General features: G+C 48.5%; 1 protein-coding gene across 11 annotated transcripts in view; it reads left to right on the top strand.

Annotated features, from left to right (window-relative positions):
• Nucleotides 1-22,473, top strand: part of MYO18A (myosin XVIIIA) — an 805,500-nt gene that overhangs the window by 500,456 nt on the left and 282,571 nt on the right. For all 11 annotated transcript variants that reach the window (XM_069226228.1, XM_069226223.1, XM_069226221.1 and 8 more), the window contains 2 exons: nt 8,030-8,158; nt 21,386-21,529. In XM_069226228.1, the coding sequence (XP_069082329.1) occupies nt 8,030-8,158; nt 21,386-21,529 (273 nt within the window). The remainder of the gene's footprint in view (nt 1-8,029; nt 8,159-21,385; nt 21,530-22,473) is intronic.

The raw sequence follows: 22,473 nt of genomic DNA, 5'->3' as shown, positions 1-22,473 counted from the left end.
TGCATCAGAAATTCAGCCACACAATGGTCTGAAAACCACACAGCACGGGTTGCGATCTCACCAACCTCTGTCAGCGATGCTGCGTGTCGTTTCTCCAGCTGCGGGGGTCGATCTTCCGGTCGTGTTGCAGGCGAGCATCGATTTTCAGCTGCAAAGCCGGCGGTGCGTAAATTTTTCAGCCGCAGATCAGAGTCGCATTGATCTTTTCCCTGCACAGTGATCTGTGCATGGATTTCTCACTCTTGGACTGCCAGCTTCTCTTCTCAGGGTCCCAGGAACTGGATGGGCACCACTTGGCAGACTAGGAGTCTCTCCAGATGCTCCAGGTGCTGGCAGAGAGAAGCCTTTGCTGTCCCTGAGACTTCAAACAACAGGAGTCAGCTCTAAATCAAGTCCTTGGAGAGTTCTTCCAAAGAAGGAAGGCAACACAAAGTCCAGTCTTTGTCCTCTAGCACAGGCAGAAGCAGCACTGCAGGATAGCTCCACAAAGCACAGTCACAGGCAGGGCAGCTCTTCTTCCTTAGCTCTTCAGCTCTTTTCCGGACAGAGGTTCCTCTTGGTTTCCAGAAGTGTTCTGAAGTCTGTGGTTTTGGGTGCCCTTCTTATACCCATTTTGCCCTTTGAAGTAGGCTTACTTCAAAGGAAAGTCTCTCTTGATTGTGAAATCCTGCCTTGCCCAGGCCAGGCCCCAGACACACACCGGGGGTTGGAGACTGCATTGTGTGAGGGCAGGCACAGCGCTTTCAGGTATGAGTGATCACTCTTCCCCTCCCGCCCAGCACAGATGGCTCATAAGGAAATACCGACTACACCCCAGCTCCCTTTGTTTCACTGTCTAGTGAGAGGTGCAACCAGCCCAACTGTCAAAGTGACCCAGACAGGGAATCCACAAACAGGCAGAGTCACAGAAATGGCATAAGCAAGAAAATGCCCACTTTCTAAAAGTGGCATTTTCATAAAACACAATCTTAAAATCAACTTTTCTAAAAGATGTATTTTCAAATTGTGAGCTCAGAGACCCCAAACTCCAAGTCTATCCGCTCCCAAAGGGAGTCTACACTTTAATCAGATTTAAAAGTAGCCCCCATGTTAACCTATGAGAGGGACAGGCCTTGCAACAGTGAAAAACAAATTTAGCAATATTTTTCTGCCAGGACATATAAAACACATTACTATATGTCCTACCTTAACCATACACTGCACCCTGCCCTTGGGGCTACCTAGGGCCTACCTTAGGGGTGTCTTACATGTAGGAAAAGGGAAGGTTTTGGCTTGGCAAGTGAGAACACTTGCCAAGTCGAATTTACAGTTAAAACTGCACACACAGACACTGCGGTGGCAGGTCTGAGACATGATTACAGAGCTACTTATGTGGGTGGCACAACCAGTGCTGCAGGCCCACTAGTAGCATTTGATTTACAGGCTCTAGGCACCTCTAGTGCACTTTACTAGAGACTTACTAGTAAATCAAATATGCTTATCATGGATAAGCCAATTACATACACATTTTGTATAGGAGCACTTGCACTTAAGCACTGGTTAGCAGTTGTAAAGTGCCCAGAGTAACAAAAACAGCAAAAACAGAGTCCAGCACACATCAACAACCTGGAAACCAGAGGCAAAAAGTTAAGGGAGACCACGCCAAGGATGAAAAGTCTAACAGTGGGCCTGTGTGTGTTACTTGAGCATCTAGAAGTGAGCGAGCTGAGCCAAGGGCGTGGCTTGGCTCTTAGAGCCCGTGCACAAGCCAAACTCTGAAAAGAGTTGATTATGTAAATCATGCAATAGACATCATGTAAAATGACAGTCTCTCCATAATTCTATACAAGTGTATTTCTTTACCACATGGAAGGGTTTACCTTAGCGCAACAGATGATATCACTGCACTGATTAGTAATTATTAAAAGTAAACATGAAATCAAAAACATTACTACTGCCTCCCCCCGACCACAATGTGAATTAAGAGGCAAATCGACTGTCATCTATACCCTATATGGGTGCCAATATTTGCGTTATAGCTGTAGCAACATTAACATGAATATTACATCAAATGCAGGAGGTTTCTCTACAGCGCAGATCACGAGCGTGGATATTTGGCAGTGCTCTCATATGTGATTATGAAATAAGTAGGTTTAGGGAAATAAAATGCTTGCTCAGGATCACAAAATTTGGTCTAGCGAAGAAGCCAAGATTAATCCCAGATTTGCTATTTCCACATATCCAGTTTAGCCACCAAATGGGTGTTTCTTTCTCTAGTTTTTAACATCAATCGTTTTATGCTTGTTTTGTTTTTCTTTCTTGGGGCATGAGGGTAGATCGTGGGTGGCAGGCGGAAGCCAAGTGGAAGCTTGTCTCGTTTTTGGCTCGAGAGTCCAAGAGGATCTCGAGCAGAGCCAGGCAGCTGGCTCGAGCTTTCAGTGGCTCGCCCACCTCTCTGAGCATGTGTGCGCTCAGGTGGATTGTATGTAACTACTCCCTCGGTTTTACTGAGATGCTGCTACCTCAGGTGCACCTGGACTCTTCAACCACAAATCCCTGGCTGTGCTTTATTGAAGGCCGCTGGCACAGGGCGGATGGGCAAGTCACTCCCAGTGAAGGTGAACTGTCGGAATGTTGATGCAGAACACAAGGTGTCCGTGTGCCAGGAACGCTGTGAAAACTATGGGCAGACAAGGCAGCTCGGAGTAGCCTATATTTTCGACTTCATGGGAACCTGGCACAGAGTTAGACAAGCAGTTGTCCTGCCCACCCAGACACACTAGGGTAGAGGCAGGACTCCAAGGGTGTCTGGTGGTTCCAGTCACCTGCTCGTGTACTGGCCCAGTGCCCCTTCGGTGGTCGGTTCCTTTCATATACAGTGGGATTACATTCTCAGATGTGTAAACTGCAGTGTTGTGGAGAGAGACCGGCGCCACGCAGTGCTGTGGAGAGAGACCCGCGTGGAGAGAAGCCCACGCCACGCAGTGTTGTGGAGAGAAACCCACGCCACGTTGTGGAGAGAGACCGGCGCCACGCAGTGCTGTGGAGAGAAGCCCACGCCACGCAGTGTTGTGGACAGAAACCCACGCCACGCAGTGTTGTGGAGAGAAACCCACGCCACGCAGTGTTGTGGAGAGAGACCGGCGCCACGCAGTGCTGTGGAGAGAGACCCGCGTGGAGAGAAGCCCACGCCACGCAGTGTTGTGGAGAGAAACCCACGCCACGCAGTGTTGTGGAGAGAGACCCACGCAGTGTTGTGGAGAGAGGCCGTGCGTGTTGCCACCGGAGCAGGGAATGTTTTTGGGGACTGCCTGAAAGATCTCTGTAATTGTGATGGACAGAATCCCTTGTGCGAGCTTATGGCCTAGACCTTTCCTTATCCGTCCAGTAAGGTGCCTCCTGCAATGGGAATTGTTGTAGCAGCGTTACGTATGGCAATAAACCCGAAAATGCGGCGAGTTCTTGAGGCCTTCCGTGCTGTGCCTAGTGAGTCCCTCTTTGGACTCTGGGAGCAGCTGCATCTCTTGGTCCCAGTCTGAGCTGTTCAAGCCGCTGTGAAATGTAAAACTGCGATGTCCTGCAGTCCTAGCGCGCCCCCGAACCGGTGCGTTGGCTTTGGAGCCGCGCGCACTAGGCTTCCTTGGTCTCCAGGCCTCCTGCACTCACTCGCTAGCCCCCTACTTTAGAATGGGAGTCCTGGCTCAGCACGGAAAGCCCACGGGTCAGGCCCTGCGGCTGGCCCTCTTTCAGCTGAGCCAGGAGCTGCGGGGAATGAGTGCCGTGTCTGGGGGCGAAGTGGTGCGCGCTGCAAGCTACGATGGATAACTTCATTTAGCAGCAGTAATGAAAAAAAGGTTTTTCAATCCCCTGCTTCAATTTCTGCTGTCCGCAGCTCTGACTCGGAGCCGAGACAAGCTGGACCATTTAATAAGGAATCTGGGGGCGGCGGCAGGGCAGGGGAGCCCCGTCTCTCGGGGGCTTGGCGGAGAGCGATCTGATGGGGTGGGTGCACGGGTGGAGGGGTAGTGCTTCAGAACTGTAATGGACACTCACTGATAGTACGGTAGGCCCGAGTGAGGGATACCAGCCTCGTGGTGTCTGTGCTGATGGTGCAGTAGGCGCGAGGAGGGATACCAGCCTCGTACGGTCTGTGCTTCTCTTGGTGGCGTTTTGTAGCGCTATCGAAATCGTGTCTTTTTTTCTGATGATACAGCGGCGCGAGTTAATCAGTAAAAGAACGCTTACACCGCAGTCCGCACGAAACATTAAGGCACTCTTTTGGCTTGCTCAAATGTCACCCTAACCTGAATTCCTTAAAATCCAATTGTGCATTTCCTCGTCCTTTTCTTAACAAAACTTTTCTTGTACATCTTAAGGAAACGGTGGCACCGTAGACTCGTCGCCTTTGCAAACCTTTTTGTAGAATCTTTGAGCAGCAGGTGACCCTGCACTCATGATGTGCTGTTGTTGGGCATTTTTATTGATAGGCCTGGCGTTAGCTAGTAGCTTTTTAATTTTACTATTTTATGTATGTGTCTCACATACATTTCATTTTTTTAAAGCGCTGGTAAAGGCTGGCTTTACTAATCCACTCAGATATCCACAGAAAATACAGATCTGTTCTTTGCAGCAGGCATATTACCCCTCTGCACTACTTTATGGAGAGTCAAAATTGCCACTAGGCCAAACTCCGATCTCTCTCTAGCAAGAACATTAATCACAAGGGTTATCTTGACATTTTTATTGCTGCCTGAAAGCTAGATACACAAGGAACTCTGCAGCAGGTGCTTTTAAATAGTACCACATTGCTAAACACAGCGCCCCTCCTGAGGTCAGTGCTCCCCGGTCAGCAGCCGTTCTGGTGGCACTGCCGTAAAGAAGGCCCTGACAATGTGTTATTTGAGACAAAAAATATTTTTGCTTTTAGGTGCGCTCTTTTTAAATTGATAAGGGCCCAGCAGCTTCCCCAGTAATAAAGTTGTGCACCAACCATAACAAAACAACCACGGACAAAGCCAAAACACTGGTGGCCAACTCCGTACCTGTTGGCTTTACCAGTGCTTGTTTAGATGTGGCCTATTGTCACCTCCCCCCCCCCCCAAAAAAAAAAATAATAATAATAATAATACATAACATACATACAGAGAAGGGTTTTTGGTTTGCTTTGAGTGACTGCACAATGCCTGTGCACATTGATAACTTCTGCCTAAAAATAGTTTCTTTCTCTTCAGCCGCAAAGCTGGTTGAAAATGTACCTTTTATTTTATTCACTTATATTATCTTTAAATACCAGCTATTTATTTTGCCTGCATTACTTTATAAAGTTTATGACACTGGCATTGTGGCTGCCCGTGATTTGAGTACTTGTTTAGGTGGTGAATTATTCTTGTCTCGTTCATAAATAGAATAATAAAGCATGGCACAACTGAAAGGTTTATTCCCAGAAAATATTACTAGCAACACAGCTGCATCAGTGAATGTTGTTTTACATTTAACATTTTTATTGGAACCAAAAAGTGGCGACGTTTAGGTGATAGCATATTTTATTTTTTCCTTTTTATTTATATGAGATATGCTTGCTATAAAAAATGTAAGAAAAAAAAACCGAACCGTTGCAGCAGCCAGTGAATTCAAGCCATGTAGGCTTTGCCAATGCTTCTTTTCTCATATCTGCTATGGATCGATATCAGGAAAAGAATGATAGTCCTCATATCACTGCTGAAGGGTGCGAGTGGTTGTCAGAAGTGATATTTAGCATCGTAGATCAGCCCCTGGTGGCAGGTGTGTGTTAAACGCTGTGCTCACTCCACAAAGAAGCCTCCGGGTGGCTGTGTCCAGAGTGATATTAGGCTCTCAATTCCGTCCTGCAAAGCGGTGCATGTCTAAAAAGCGTTATCAGCAGCACAGCGCACCCCCTGGTGGCAGGTGCGTGTCAGAAGCCTTATTTAGTCCCTAGAAGACGCCCAGGGAGGCGGATGGTTGTTAGGCTCCACGAGGACGTCCTGGGGTAGCAGGTGTTCCCCAGAAGGTGTGGGGGGATTTGTTTCAAGACACTGTGCTTCATGCATATAACCTAGTGTAGCAAAGGCCCCGAATACTTGCAAAAACTGGCCCCGCATTACATAGTGGCCAGGCGCCTCCTCCTACCTGATGCACTAACAAACCTTTTTTAAGTTCCAAAAATACAGAAGTAGATGACCAGGAATCCAGACTACGGATTGGCGTGCCTCTGGGTTTAGTAAGGCTACCGAATCTCAGCTAGTTACACTACCACAGACCGAGGGGCAACTGTCTAAAAGTCAGCTGAGGCACTGCAGTGCACGTGCCACCTTAAACAGTTAATACTTCGAGAGGGGCGCGCCTTCCCCGTGGTAGCGGCTGAGTGTCGAGGCTGTTTGAACCAGTGGTCCCCATCCAGATGCAGGGTGCCTGCTGAGAGTGACATTAATCCACGCTGTCAGGGGGCTTCTCAGTGAGGTCCTCATGCGGTGACCCGACACTCTTACCGTGTTCCCAGACAGCCTCAGTAATCACCAGCAGTCCTTCACCCATGACACACTCACCGGTTTATCTCCGGGTGCACTCCCTCGTGGAAGTGCTGATTGGCAAGTTAAAGATGGTTTCTGGTGGATTCAATTGGTAGCTTGGTTTATATTGACATCAAGTCAACTGTTGCAAAATAAATTCAAGTTAAATTCAGTTATAGAGAGAAAATGTGTATTGGTGCCTGATGGTGTCTGTTGATTTCATTTGGCATTTATCTAGCGTGTTATCGTTTGCTGCACTTATATAGTCCAGTGTCCAAAAGCCCACAGGGGACAGCTGGCTCCATTTGAATCCAGCGCTTCATTTGTGCCGGAGGTTGCATGTGGTGGACACAGGCGCTCATTTTTGGGTACCAGGACTTATTTTCCATCATCAGACCTTGACCCAGAGAGAGGCAGAAAGGGAGAAAAAGAAGGAAGGGAAAGAAAGGAAAGCAGTGAGAAAGCAGAGATAAAAAAAAAGAACTTGCAGGAATAAGATTAAGAGACAGAAGGTGGAGGGCGGCGGAAGAAAGAGGCATGTGATGAAATCAAGAGATGTGACGTAAGTGACAGAACTGCCGGCTTTGGAAGTAAGGAACTGAGTTCGAGTCCCGGCCCTAGCTCAGCATCCTGTGATGCTGGGTAAATCACTTAATTTGACCTTGTGCAATGTAATCTGGTGCTCAAGGGCCAGATATGTGCTATACAGAAAAATGAAAAAAACTAAATTATGCAGGCTTGATATTCAGCAACTTTGAGCCTTATATATAGTAGAGTGACGGGGTGAAGGGAGCCAGAGAGAGCAGGGGGTGGAGTAAAGGGAGCAAGAGGGAGAGGAACACAGAGTAAAGGAAGCAGGAGCACAGAGTGAAGGGAGTCAGAGCAGGTCCAGAGAGATAAGGGAGCCAGAAGGATCAGGGGCACGGAGTGAATGGAGTCAGTGGGAGCAGCGGCACTGAGTGAAGGCAGCAAAGGGATCTGGAGCACAGAATGTCGGTATGCCAGGGGGAGCAGGGGCACAGAGTGAAGGGTGCCAGGGGGAGCAGGGACACGGGGAGAAGGGAGCAAGAGCGGGCAGGAGCACAGAGTGAAGGGAGCCAGAGGAAACAGGAGCACAGAGTGAAGGGAGCCAAAGGGAGCAGGGGCAGAGAGAAAAGGAAGCAAGACCCCAGAGTAAAGGAATCCAGAGAATGCAGGGGCTCTGAGAGAAGGGAGCCAGAGGGGGTAGGAGCACAGAGTGAAGGGAGTCAGGGGGAGCAGGGGGGACAGAGTGGAGGGAGCCAGGGGGAGCAGGGGCACAGAGTGAAGGGAGCCTGGGAGAGCAGGGGCACAGAGAGAAGGAAGCCGGGGGGGGGGGGGAGGCAGGAGAACAGAGTGAAGGGAGCCATAGGAAGCAGTGGAACATAGTACAAGGTTGAGCAAAGTGGGGCCAGGTTGCAGCAGAGCCGGGTGGCAATACTCGATCACAAGGACTTTAGGACTTCCCCTAACAGCACTTTTTTCTTCTTTTATTTTTTTCACAGGTGTTTTTCAGGGCAGGGACTCTTGCAAAACTTGAGGAGCAAAGGGATGTGCAGACGAGAAGGAACATCACCCTCTTCCAGGCAGCATGTAGGGGATATCTGGCCCGACAGCACTTCAAAAAGAGAAAGGTAATAAATAAACAGTGGCACATTACGAGTACAAATGTAAGGGATGGGCCATTGCACCAACATACACAAAAGAATCACATAGCGAGCTGCTTGTCAAGACTCTTAAAAGGCTTTGCAGAGCAAAGCCTAGTGCCTGTGCAACATAATGGCCTGGTAGAGGATGACTTTGTAACACCTCCTGCTAAGAGGTCCCAGAGTGTGCTGTTTTGCCAGCTTCCACTACTGGGCTGCTGGTGTGTAGAATGGCACCACTTTATGCTTACTCCAACTCATTGCCTAGCATTGCACCACCATAAGAGACAGTGTGTCAGAGCATGGCCTTGTGAAATCAAACTGATGCTGATTGTGGCATTGTGCCAGCATACATTCATATAATCACAGTGCTTGGTATTGTTTCATCAAGCACAGTCAGTGCACAGTCCTAGCCCACACAGATACTGCTGGAGTGTGAACTATTGTGACGGCATCCGCTAACACCCACTTTTCGACGCATTTTTGCTCGGTATGACTACAGACAGGCACCATCACAAAATCTTAGATTGTGCCGTTACACAGTTGCAGAACACTATATCATCATACAGTAAAACACATATACCCTACTCGAACATTATATTTTGCCATCACATAGAGATACTTTTACATTTGGCATTACATCAGGGCACACCTACACTTTTGCATGGTTTGGTATTGTGCCCCCATGGCTGGCTCTATCTTAGTGCCTAGCCCAGTGCTTTCAGACAGTGACACCAACATCGATTGTGCCGGCACACTCTGAAACGACATTGCTTGCACTCTTTCTGTCTGTTTCTCTTGCTCATGGGTGTACAAGAACAAAGGCCAGCAGTCCTTCTTGTTTCTTCAGATTGCAGGAATCTGATTTCCTGGGATCTAGGGGTGCCCCTAAATACTAAATTTAGAGGTGTGTTTAGGTCTGGGAGGGCAGTAGCCAATGGCTACTGTCCTGGAGGGTGGCTACTCCCTCTTTGTGCCTCCTCCTCCTATTGGGGAAATCCTCCAAAACTAAGATGGAGGATTTCTGAAGGCAGGGGTCACCTCCGCTCAGGACACCTCAGGGGCTGTCCTGACTGGTGAGTGACTCCTCCTTGTTTTTCTCATTATCTCCTCCAGCCTTGCCGCCAAAAGTGGGGGCAGTGGCCGGAGGGGGGGGGGGGGGGGGGGTTGTGCATCTCCACTAGCTGGGATGCCGTGGGGCGCTGTAACAAATGGGGTGAGCATTTGAGGCTCACCGCCAGGTGTTACAGTTCCTGCAGGAGGAGGTGTGAAGCACCTCCACCCAGTACAGGCTTTTTTCTGGCCACAGAGTGACAAAGACACTCTCCCCATGTGGCCAGCAACATGTCTGGTGTGTGGCAGGCTGGCAGAAACTGGTCAGCCTACACTAGAAGTCGGATTGGTATTCAGGGGCCATCTCACCAAAATCCGCATGGTATTCCCGTTGAACTCGTAATAGATGTTATCACACCTGATAAATAACATACTTGGTGGTATCATTATTTATCTGGGGTGATAAATAACGCTTTAACCCATAATCAGGCTCATTGTATTTATTATTTATGAATGTAAATATTGGACAGAAAGCCAGACGGTTCAACCCAGCAAAATAACTATAAAACAATCATGCACAACTATTTTCCAGAATCGTATGAAACCTGAGCCTAGATTAATAAAGCACTATCGTGCCATACTATTATTAGAAGACATTACACAAGTGCTGATAGGCTAACGTATCATTTCCCATGTGTTTGGCGTGTGCACAGAGAGACGTCTTAGAATACAAATATTTTGTCACATATTAGCCTCTTACTTCCTCCTCTCAGCTGCCTAAACAAAGCTACACTCACCCCTACGGATATTTCTGTGCACACAAGGATTTTTATTGCACATACAAGCACTCCCTGTCCATGGCAGCTGCACACATTGTCCTGAAAACATATCCTAACATGGTCTGTTGCTATCACATAAAACTCCTGCTAAGGGCAGAGTTCTTCTGTCTATCCACAGTGTACTTTCAGAATGATAAAGATGGATATTTACGCTCCTGCCTGGCGCACGCTGGTTCCTCTCCCTTGGACAGTCACTGGCTCTCAGAGATGGTTTCTGCAGTCTGGGGCCTTGTTTCCCTAATCTGCTTTGCTTTGTAGGAGAGAAAAGGACAGTGTTTACTTTCATCTCTTACCCCGCGGTCCTCACTAGATGTGGCAGATAGGCTAGATGATGCCCCAGCCCTGGGGAACAGGCTGCTTCTGGCGCCCTCCCTAAGGAAGAGGTCTGTTCTCTTGGATACATTGTTGGTGAGTAACCAAGAGATCCCAGACCTAGTCACTTCCGCACTTACCCAAACTAATGCAGTGTATGGTCAATTACTTCATGCCCTTGCCTCGCCTTGGCTCTTCCAGCTATCTAGGAGGACTTAGGACTGCTGCTGTTAATACTGTACCTCTTCTGTGTGTGAGGGATGCAGAGATAGCAGTCTGTGTATAAGAGAAGGGTGCCCTACTTCCACCTGTGTGGTGCCTGATCTGTGCGAGGGAAATGCACCTTACTTCTGTCCGTGCTGTACCTGTTTTGTGTATGAGGGAAGTTCACATTGCTTTTGCAGCACAGTCTTTACCTGTCCTGTGGAGGGGGCAGTGTACCCTACTTCTGCCTGATCAGTGCTTAAGGGAAGAGTACCCTACCAATTCTGCGTATGTTGAAAGCTTACACTGCCGCTGCTGCCCATACTGTACCTATTCTGTGTATGAGGGAAGAATACCCTACTTTTGCCCTTGCGGTGCCTGCTCTATTCTTCCAGTACCCATTCTATGTACATGGATAGCTTTCCTTCCTCTGGCCCATGCTGTACCCATTCTGGCCCTCGTTGCGTGTTGCCTGGTGCAGCATCATAGAGTGGGATTCTTTTCAAGTTATGTAGCCATGCTGTACAGCAGCGTGAATGCTTTGCAGTGTGGCTAAAATTAATTAAAAAAATTGCTATGATGCAGCCAGGGGTAATGCACTTTTTAAAAATTAATTAGTCCTTGATGCATCATAGTTCTTTTTTTATTATGGTTTTTAGCCATGCTACACAGAAGCCACGCTGCTATACAGCATAGCTACAAATCATGCCCAAAGGTGGCAATGCCCGTCCTGTACAGCATGAACAAAGGCAATGTCAGAGCCAAGACAGAATCAGTTGGCTTTGCCAATGCTTGTTAGGTCTTGGCACAACACCCCTGAGATTCTGAGCAAATCAGTTATTCTCCCCATGTGTGAAAAGTTTAAAAAATAAGGTATTTGTCAAACAATTCTATCACATAATGAAAACAATTGCACCATATCTTAATGAAAATACATTTGGAAGCAGATAACATCTGTTGTCACAATAAAAGCAGATAACGTGTTGTCACTATAAACGTTCATTTCAAAGAGGAAAGGGATTCTTTGAAGTGTGTGGCATAGTAAAACATATCTACAAATGGCAAGAATTTCAACAAGGGTGATAGGGAAGAATAACAAATAAAAGTAGTACCTCAGTCACAGTGTGATCTGCAGAAGGACAGCAATCAAGCTGAAGCAATCAGTTCTTGGTCCATGCTCCAGCCAAAAGAAGGGGAAGTGAAGCTAGGATGTGCTGGCCAATTAGAAAGCAGCAAATAAGAGTGACAATGAAGTCAACAAATTTAAATGTTAAGCAGTGGGCGGGCTGCAAGCCCTTTGTTGTACACAACATTGATCGCAAGTGGGAGCACATGCAGTGCATGTATTGTATCAGGAGTGACCTAAAAAGAAGTCATCGATCCCACTGCCCTCGCCTTAATCTTCCTCTCCCCCACCACACTCTCTCACAACCAGGCAAAAGAAAAAGCCCCCATAACAGAGTTGGGCATGGTATTTCTCCCAGAAAGGGGGAAAACTTGCAAAATTGGACCCAGTATTGCTGGTTCATGTATTCCGATTCTAAAGAATCAACTTATAGTGCTTGTTAGGTCACAGTGTGATACCAGACGGAATTATTAATTTTGACCCCATGGAGTTTACAGAGCTCAGAATTAGGGTCTGTATGTATGAGGAAAGTATACTCTACTTCTCCCCAAGCTATGCATGTGCTGTGCATGAGGGAAGTGTATGAGAGAAGATTATACTGCTTCCACTACTGTTACACTTTTTCTGTGTATGAGTGAATACTGCTCTTGTGCCCATGCCTATGCTATTCCTGTTCTGTGTACGACAACATGTGCCCTACTTGTACCTGTACTGTGTATGAGAGAAGCTTGCACTGCTGCCGCACGTTGACTCAGTCCGGTGTTTATGAATGTGTCTTCGAGTTGGGTGTGAAAAATCTTCATTGTTGACCCTGTCCATCCCACCGATGCCCTTTTCTTCTATGTGATGGAAGCTTGCTCTGCTACTGATGTGTCCTACTAAGTCATGAAGCTTTCTGATGGATACAACTACCTGTGGATTCCTCACCTAATGAATTCTCCCATGGCGCCAGCATTCGACGGAAATCTTCTTCCTAGTCTCTGTACGTCGACGAGGACGTCACTCTAGCCCACGCGACGCCGTCTGACGTCATACAGGCAATAAGAGGTCCTCGACGACGTGCCGACGTCAGTTCCCTTTTTTCCGTGCATTCGAAACGGTTATCTTCGAGGGAGCAACTGTTACTTTTGTGGTTACAGTGTATTTTTGCTGCGTAGTCTTTCGCTGTGGTAATAATGTCGCAGAGAAAGTCTGGATTCAAGCCTTGTCGTGAGTGTGGAGGCAAGATATCAGTGACGGATCCTCATTCCGACTGCCTTTGGTGTTTGAGCTCCGACCACGACGTCTCGACTTGTGATTCATGCCAGCACATGAATCCAAAGGCCCTCAAGGAACGTGAGGCGAAGCTGTTTATGGCGAAATCGAAAAAAGAGAAGCATCACAAGAAGTCTTCTTCGCCAAGACATCGGCGTCATCGAGACTCCCGGCGCCGTAGAGAATCTCGGCGTCATTCAAGCAAGGAGACTCGTTCCAGGTCTTCGGATCGGCGCCGAAGGACATGGGAGATCAGTCCCACGGTTACGCCTCATCCTTCGACGCCGTTGCCCTCTCCGGCGTCTCCGACTTCGCCTGGACAGGCGTCGGTGATTGAGGTATTGGAGCCTCAGGTGTTATCTCCGGCGTCGCAGACGTCGAGGCCGGCGTAGGGGTCGCCTCCGAGACAGGCACCCCAGTATCCGGCTTTTCCCACCCCTGGAGCCGATAGTTCCGCATTCTTGAATGCGATGTATGTCATCTTCCAACAGATGGCTCCAGGGGGTGCTCCGGCTGGGCCTTTGGCCTTTTCATTGGGTGATCCTGCGCCTCTTCGGCCGGCACCCTTTATGCCCTTTCTCAGCTTTTGGGAACGTGGGCTCGGCGCCGGTGTCGGCGCCGGTGGCCGCTCCGGTGGCTTCAGAGGGATTGGCCCCGGGGATTTCCATCCCGTCGACGTCGGGATTTCGGCCTGTGACTCCGGTGGGTCCATCTGCTTCGACTGCTCTTTCGTCGGCGCCGAAGTTACCTGTGGCGCCGGACGCGGCGTCGGTGGCTTCTGAAGATCGGCGCCGATCTTCGACTTCGGCGGAGGCATTGTCGACTCCGCGTATTGAGCAACGGCTTCATTCGAGGAGACGTGCTCTCCGTGTATTAGAAGAGCAGGAGTACCAACGAGCCCTGGAAGAAGGAGAGCTAGAGGACTCGGGTGATGGGGTGCGTGGTCTGGAGTCGGCCAGTGGGCTGGACACTTCCCCTGAGTGGGATCTTTCGTCCCCGGGAGAATATACTGAGGAGGCTGCTTCCTTTCACGCAGTGGTACGGAAGGCAGCTAGTTTTTTGGACCTGCCTTTGCCGGTGATGGAGGCAAAACAAAACCTTCTAACAGAGGTGCTACATCCGGCCTCAGCTGCGGCAGAGCCTCTTTTGCCATTTAATGACGCTCTGCTGGATCCGGTGTTAGAGGTGTGGAAGAGGCCGGCATCTTCCCCAGCAGTTCACAGGGCCGTGGCCAGGAGGTATCGGGCGGCTCCAACTGACCCTGGTTTTCTGTCTAGGCACCCTATGCCGGAGAGCTTGGTGGTGCAGGCCTCCTGTTCATCCAAGTCAGCGCCTGGTTCTTTCCCGACGGTGCCTGGGGACAGAGATTCAAAGAAACTGGAGGCGCAGTCCAAGAAGATTTTTTCGTCCTGCAGTCTGGCGTTGAAGGCCACCAACGCAACCTGTATCCTGGGCAGGTATATTCATGCTCTGATGGATGACATTTCCTCATCATTTACAGAGCTTCCCCAGGGTCTTTTGGACGTTGTTTCAAATGCCCAGGCTGCTGCGACCCAGATTATCCAGACTGGACTGGATACGACCGACTCGGTGGCCAGAGCAATGGGCACAACTGTGGTGGCAAGGAGGCAGGCCTGGCTCCGTAACTCGGGCTTTTCTGCGGATGTACAGTCCACATTGTTGGATCTCCCGTTTGATGGGGACAAACTGTTTGGAGCCAAGGCTGATTCGGCCTTGGAACGTTTTAAGGAGAGCAGGGCCACGGCTAAGTCGTTAGGGCTCCAAGCTCCTTCTTCCACGGCCTCTTCCAGATTTTTCAGGAGGTTTCGTGGATTTGGGCGTGGCTCTTCCTCCTCTTCCTTTCGGGGAAGATATCAGCAACCTGCCTCTTCCCATCCCTATAGATCTTTTAGAGGGAGAGGTAGGGTCCGCACCAGAGGAGCCTCTCAGCAGCACTCTGCCTCTTCCTCATCCTCTGGCGGGGTGCAGCAGGGGAAGCAGCCTTAGGCTTCCACCATTCCCCACTCACTCCTCTCCTGTAGGGGGAAGATTACAGCATTTTCTCGCCAAATGGAAGACTGTTACAACGGACACTTGGGTTCTCAGTATTGTGGGAAAAGGCTACACCCTTCCCTTTCGGGAGTTACCGCCCCTCATCCCGCCCGCCCTTCTTATTGTTCAGAAGAACACCTCCTGTTGCTAGAACAGGAGGTACAAGCCCTCCTTTCAAAGGGCGCGGTGGAGTTGGTCCCAGAGCAGGAAAGGGGTCGAGGATGTTACTCAAGGTATTTCCTGATTCCCAAGAAGGATGGTCGTTTGAGACCAATCCTGGACCTGAGGATCTTGAATTGGTTCCTCAAGCAGGAAAAGTTCAAGATGCTGACCCTAGCACAGGTGCTTTTGGCGTTGAACAAGGAAGACTGGATGGTGTCTGTCGACTACAGGATGCTTACTTTCATATCCCGATACTCAAGTCACACAGGAAGTATCTCCGGTTTGTGGTGGGATCGCAGCACTATCAGTTTGCGGTCCTTCCGTTTGGTCTTACTTCAGCACCTCGAGTCTTCACGAAGGTGATGTCGGTGGTTGCGGCAGAACTCAGAAGGAAGGGGATAGCAGTATTCCCTTACTTGGACGACTGGTTGATCAAAGCCAAGTCCCCGGAGCTTGTGTCGCATCATCTGCAGTCAACAACCCAGTTGTTGTTCGACCTGGGTTTTTCGGTGAACAAGCCCAAATCTCACCTAGAGCCCTCTCAGCGCCTCCTGTTCATAGGGGCAGTACTGGATACAACATTGGGTCGGGCCTTTCCTCCGCCTCAGCGGATTCAAGATATTCAGGATTTGGTTCCAATGTTTCGAAATGGAGCGGTAGTTCCAGTCCTCAAGGTCCTTCGTCTGCTCGGTCTGTTTGCCTCCTGCATTCTGTTGGTCACGCATGCTCGCTGGCACATGAGGGCTCTTCAGTGGTGCCTCCGAAGGCAGTGGTCTCAACACAAAGGGGATCTAGAGAGTACTGTCAAGATCTCCAGAGATGCTGCTGTGGATTTGAAGTGGTGGATTGCAAGCAACCATCTTTCACAAGGAAAGCCGTTCGAGCAGTCGCCACCAGTGGCCACAGTCATAACGGATGCTTCCACTCTAGGGTGGGGAGCTCATCTGGGGGATCTGGAGATCAAAGGCCTTTGGTCTCCAGAGGAACAGATGTTTCACATCAATCTGTTAGAGTTACGGGCTGTACGTCTGGCTCTCAAGGCCTTCCTACCTTCCCTTCGTGGTCAGTCGGTACAGGTTCTAACGGACAATACTACCACAATGTGGTACATAAACAAGCAGGGAGGAGTAGGGTCGTACCTTCTCTGCAGAGAAGCTCTTCGACTATGGTCCTGGACAAAGGACCATCAGATTTGCTTGATAGCAAACCATCTGGCCGGAGTCTTAAACGTGCGTGCGGACAGTCTCAGTCGCCAATTCTCGGCAGACCACGAGTGGCGTCTCCATCCAGATCAAGTCCGTTTAATCTTCCAGAGGTGGGGGTTTCCTCGGGTAGATCTGTTTGCCACTCGAGAGAACGCGCATTGTCCGTTATTCTGCAGTCTCCAGTATCCGATGCAGGGAGCGTTGGGGGACGCGTTTCAAATAACCTGGTGCGGCCAGTTGCTTTACGCGTTTCCTCCCATACCCTTGATTCCTCGAGTATTGAGGAAGATTCGCGAGGACCGGGCTCTAGTCATCCTAATAGCTCCGGATTGGCCAAGGAGGGTATGGTACTCCGACCTTCTCCAACTCTCAATGTGCCCTCCGCTCCGTCTCCCTCTCAGGGCAGACCTCCTCTCGCAGTCTCAGGGGCAGGTTTTACACCCCAACCTCCAGAGTTTGCACCTACATGCCTGGAGATTGAACGGGGCAACCTGAGTTCCTTCTCTCTCCCGCCTGAGGTAGTGGATGTTATATTAGCGGCCAGGCGACACTCCACTAAATCTATCTACGCTAATAGATTGTCTAAATTTGTTGCGTGGTGTGGAGAGAGGCAGATTGATCCCTTACATGCTCATCTATCGGACGTTTTGTCTTTTGCTCTGTCTCTAGCGCAGAAAGGTTGTACAGTGGCTACCATTAAGGGTTATTTATCGGCCTTGTCAGCCTTCATATGTCTTCCAGACCAACCATCTTTATTTAAATCCCCTATTGTTATCAGATTCTTGAAAGGTCTTCTAAATAAATATCCTCCAAAACCATTCGTTATGCCGCAATGGGATTTGTCCTTGGTCCTGACTTTCCTTATGGGGTCCCCTTTTGAACCTATGCATTCTTGCCCCTTAAGGTATTTGTTTTTAAAAACAGTCTTCCTGATAGCTATAACATCAGCAAGGAGAGTGAGTGAGTTGCAGGCCTTATCAGTAAAACCTCCTTATACAACTTTTTATGGGGATAAGGTGGTGTTGAGGACCAAGGCTGCTTTCCTCCCGAAGGTTGTTTCACCTTTCCATTTGGCTCAGGCAATTACTTTGTCCACGTTCTATCCTCCGCCTCATCCTTCCAAAGAGGAAGAAAGACTGCACCGTCTGGACCCAAAGAGGGCGTTGAGCTTCTTTATTGATAGAACAAAGGATTTCAGGCTGGAGGATCAGCTGTTTATTGGATACGTGGGCAAGAGGAGAGGAAAGGCAGTCCACAAGAGAACACTATCCAGGTGGGTTGTTCTTTGCATTAAAATCTGTTACTCTTTGGCAAAGAAGGATCCTCCTGAGGGCATTAGAGCTCATTCCACCAGAGCTAAGTCGGCCACTTCGGCCTTGGCCAGAGGTGTTCCTGTGGTCGACATCTGCAAGGCCGCAACTTGGTCGTCCCTTCACACTTTTGCAAAACATTACTGTTTGGATTCTGAGGTTAGAAGGGACGGCCATTTTGCACGGTCAGTGCTGCAGGATTTCTTGGTTTGACCATTTAGGCACCCACCGCCAGGCGTGGTACTGCTTTGGGACTCTATTCATTAGGTGAGGAATCCACAGGTAGTTGTATCCATCAGAAGAACGAGTTACTTACCTTCGGTAACGACTTTTCTGGTGGATACATTAGCTACCTGTGGATTCCTCACGGTCCCACCCGCCTCCCCGTTGCCTTTCTGGTCTTACCAAGTAATCCTTGAGTGCGCTCCTCTTGGTCTTCGAGGGTGCAATAGATGTTGTATATAATATATTTATATATATGTATATATCTTTGTGTATATACTTGATGTGTATATATATTTAAAAAAAAAAAAAAAAGAGAGAGTTATATATATATATATAAAAGATTTACAGCTATTCATGCAAATGTTGTGTATTTTACAATGTTATGGGATGTTGCCTTGCTCTTTCATTGCATTGCCTGCCTGGTTGTTCTCATGCACGTAAAAAATGATTGGTACTGACGTCGGCACGTCGTCGAGGACCTCTTATTGCCTGTATGACGTCAGACGGCGTCGCGTGGGCTAGAGTGACGTCCTCGTCGACGTGCAGAGACTAGGAAGAAGATTTCCGTCGAATGCTGGCGCCATGGGAGAATTCATTAGGTGAGGAATCCACAGGTAGCTAATGTATCCACCAGAAAAGTCGTTACCGAAGGTAAGTAACTCGTTCTTTACTCACGTTGATTGTGCTGTTCTTGTGTTTGTCTGAGTAAAGGGTGGAGTGTCCACTGCTTGTGCTATCTCTCATCTTTGAGAGTGAGGCAAGTTTGCGCCAGTTGGGCTCCTGCCCATGTTGTACTTGTTAGTTATCTCTGTGTATACAGGAGGCCTGCACTGCCGCTGTTGGTGTGGTACCAGAGCTGCTGAATATGTTGTGTGCTTGAGTGAAGCTTGCACTGCTGCTGCGGTTGTAACTGTTCCTTGCTGTGCCTGAGGGAAGATTGCACTGATGCTGCCTGTGCTGCGCCTGTTTACTGCCCAAAGAAAGATTCATCAGGGCTTTAAGTGGGATGAAAAAACTGGGGGTGGGGGAGGTTCCTCAAAAGGGCATAGCCAATGTAATTAAGGGCGTGGCTTAAAAACATGTAAGCTAAAAATCTGTGCTGAGCATCATGTGCCGCACGACTGGTATTTTGCTGCTTCTTTCTGTCGTTGCATCCAGATATATAATAAAAGTAATGTTACACCTACAACAAGCCAGGACTAGTGGCTTTGTCAAAGGTTGTTAATTCCATAAAATAAATAAGCAACAAAGATTCCTTTGTTTAAGATATTGAAAATGCTTCAGTTCTAAAAGGTTCAGACTGTGAAAGATCTATAAGGAGTCTCTTTAAGTTACATTAAAGGTAGAGCATGGTGGAACTGCTGCAGTTAAGATTTTGTTTTCACCCCGAGTGTGAGGACGAAAATGGAGAGCCAGATGGGGACCCATCTCAGCACCTGCTACTTAGAACTGCCGGTGATGACCACCGGCAGGACCTGGCCCACTTAAAGCCCTGGCTATCATTATCATTATATGCATGTGTATTATCTTGCTTGTCTATGAAGGATGCTTGTTCTGTTCCTCATGCCAAACAGTTTGTAAGTGAGGGGAGTGGGTGTTCGCCAGCTGCTGTCCGTGCTGCGACTTTTGTGTAGGTGAAAGGAAACTTGCACTGACTTCCTGCGCTCTACGTGTTCTGTGTGCAAGGGAAACTTGCACAAATGCTGTTTGTCTTGAGGTAGGACACCTGTATCTGTTCTCTGTGTGCGAGGGACGCTTACACTGACTTTATGCGCTACTTGTGTCGTCTTTGTTTCAGGGAACCTTGCACTCGTGCTCTAACTTCGGTAGCCGGTGGGGTGGGAGCAGGGAGGGTGTTTGCATCGTTGGTGCAGTGCTGAACTTATTTAAACGGTGTGTGCGAGAAGCTCGCACTGATGATATGTCTTCAGTAAACACTGGGGGTTGTGTCTGTGTTTGCAGCTGGAGATTTTGAATTGTCGATGCAGTGCTCTACCTATTGTATGTGTGATTTAAAGGGTGTGTGCTGCTCTGGTGAGCGAGTGTGATGCTCTTGTTGGCCCTTACAGAGAGTGCTTGAAATTGAAAAAATTAAAGTGCAGGTACTCTGCGCCAGAGTACCTGCTTATTTCTGAAAAGTGCCGGTACTCTCCAATTAAAAGTATCACGTTTTTCTTGAGAAATGGAGGTACTCTCCCTCTTAAAATAAAAAAGTTACCTGAATATCTGCCAGCACTCGCCCTCACCTGCAGGATAATATGATGATGGTTACAGCGCTCTAGTCAAGACAACCTTATACATTACCCAGAATGCACCAGACATGGTTCAATATGGCTCAAACCAGACGGACTTTGTCGGGGCTTCAACTGCCATAAAAAAAACGAGTAAAGTGGGCGGGATCTCTCGAAGGTGCGTGGTCGATGTAATTAAGGGAGTGGCTTAAAAACACTTAAGCTAAAAATCTGGGTTTAGCATAGTGTGGTATTTTGCTGCTTTTTTTCTGTCGTTCCTTCCAGATACATAATACAATAAGTAACATTACACCTATAACATGCCAGGACTTTTGGCTTTGTCGATGGTTGTTTGTTGCATAAGATAATTATGCAACAAAACAACAATGGCTTCTTAGTATAAAATATTCGAAATGCTTTAGTTCTGAAATGATGAGACTGTGAAAGAACTGTAACGAGTCTCTTTGAAGTTACTTCAAAGGCGGTGAAGGGTGGTACTGCTGCCGAGTTAAGGTTTTGTTTTTTTCACCCTAAGGGTGAGGGCAGAATTAGAGAGCTCGACAGGAACCCGTTTCAGCACCTGCTTTTTAGAACTGCCAGTGCTGGGCACCGGCAAGACCCGGCCCACTTAAAGGCCTAGCCTTTGCACTTGTCCTTTGAAGAATAATAGTCATTCGTATCATGCAATGTAGAAATAGCAACGGCCTGCAGACAGGCATTTCTGAGCAGCACAACAATCCTTCATTGGCAGGTTAGGGCCTTTCAGATACTTGGGAGCGACCTCCGCTTAAGCCCATAATGACCCGTAAGTGGAGGGAGCAGGTCTCATTTTACGCACCCTATAAGTCCCCCGTAACGGCATGATAAGGTCTGTGTGTGGCGAAGCAGAGGCCTTTTTATGGGGGTGATTGGCACCTGTTTTATGAGCAGTTCAGGGCCCTTTAACTCTAGGACAGGATGTCTCTTATGGGCGCGATAGCGTCCTTTGCCAGCAGCCCATGACCCCTTTAACGGGCACGGTGAGGCCTCCTTTAATGCACTAAGAGGGCACGGCTGCGGGTGGTTTCTCGTGCGCCTGCCTCTTCGCAGAGCCTGCGATACCAGCCTGTGTAGGAGTGAGTGTGCCTGCCAGGCCTGCTCTCTCCCCTCCTCCTCTCGCTCCCTCTCTCTCTCCATGTATGGAGAGCTGGCTTCGCCTTCATCTCGCAGGAAGACTCATCCCTCTGTCTGTTGCCTCCTCAGATCCAGGACCTGGCGATCCGCTGCGTGCAGAAGAACATCAAGAAGAACAAGGGGGTGAAGGACTGGCCCTGGTGGAAGCTCTTCACCACCGTGCGGCCCCTCATCGAGGTGCAGCTGACCGAGGACCAAATCCGGGGCAAAGACGTACGTACTCCATCCGCTGGTGGTGGGCGATGGGAGGCACGCAGCACTACCTATTGTTAATACACATTGATCCTGCACGGTTATCCCCAGTTGTGGGGGATGATCACGCTTTGTAGAGTATCTGAGCTGCTGCAGGGCTTTTGTTACAGGTATGTAACTTTCCCTTCTGTTGTGAGATCATCCTTAAATTACAGTGCTTAAATTGTTACCTGACTTAGGACCCTGATCCTCCCACAGCAGTGACATATTACAGATGCCTCTTTCCTGTCTCCAGTCCCTCGAGGACACTTGGAATCACCCATTCTCTCCTGGGCGATCCAAGGAAGCCCTCCATGGCAGGAAATGAGTAACACGTTGTAACACTGAGAGGTATCTTATGCAGGAGTATCATTGTTACACACAGGAATCGCATACTTCTCAAGGGTAGAGTCAGTTTTATAACCACAGATTTCCATGACCCCTGCCATTGGAGAATACTTTATGTCCTCTCCAGTGGCAGGGAATAGTTTAAGAATTGGCTAGATGCCAAGGTTAACATACAGGATTGTATTGTTATTGGTACAGGTCAGATACCTTGCTAACTTTGGATCCTTGTCAAATTCACTTCGATTGAACCATTCTCCTCGATGGCAGGTAAAGAAAGAGTTGTCAGTCTGAGATGGGTTCCTTGCTGGAATTCTACGAAGTGACTGTTTGAGCTCGTGGCACTTTTTGTCATAATGTCAAAATGAACTAGGCACTCTCCAAACATGTGGAATTATTTGAGAGTTGTAAATGTGGGTGTTCTATTGTTACAGGTAAATAACTTTCCAACTTGAGATACTTCTCAGGCTAACAACTCTTGAATCATTTTCCTCTTAAGTCTTTTCTGATTGGTAGGGTATGGCTGAAGAGGTTTGAATTCAAAAAAAAAATACCTATCCTTTTTAGCTGTTGCTACACGT

This window comes from Pleurodeles waltl, chromosome 3_1 (assembly GCF_031143425.1).
Source record: "Pleurodeles waltl isolate 20211129_DDA chromosome 3_1, aPleWal1.hap1.20221129, whole genome shotgun sequence".
Taxonomy (NCBI): Eukaryota; Metazoa; Chordata; class Amphibia; order Caudata; family Salamandridae; genus Pleurodeles; species Pleurodeles waltl.
Note: the sequence above shows the minus strand (reverse complement) of the source record. Positions and strands in the feature narration are given on the sequence as shown.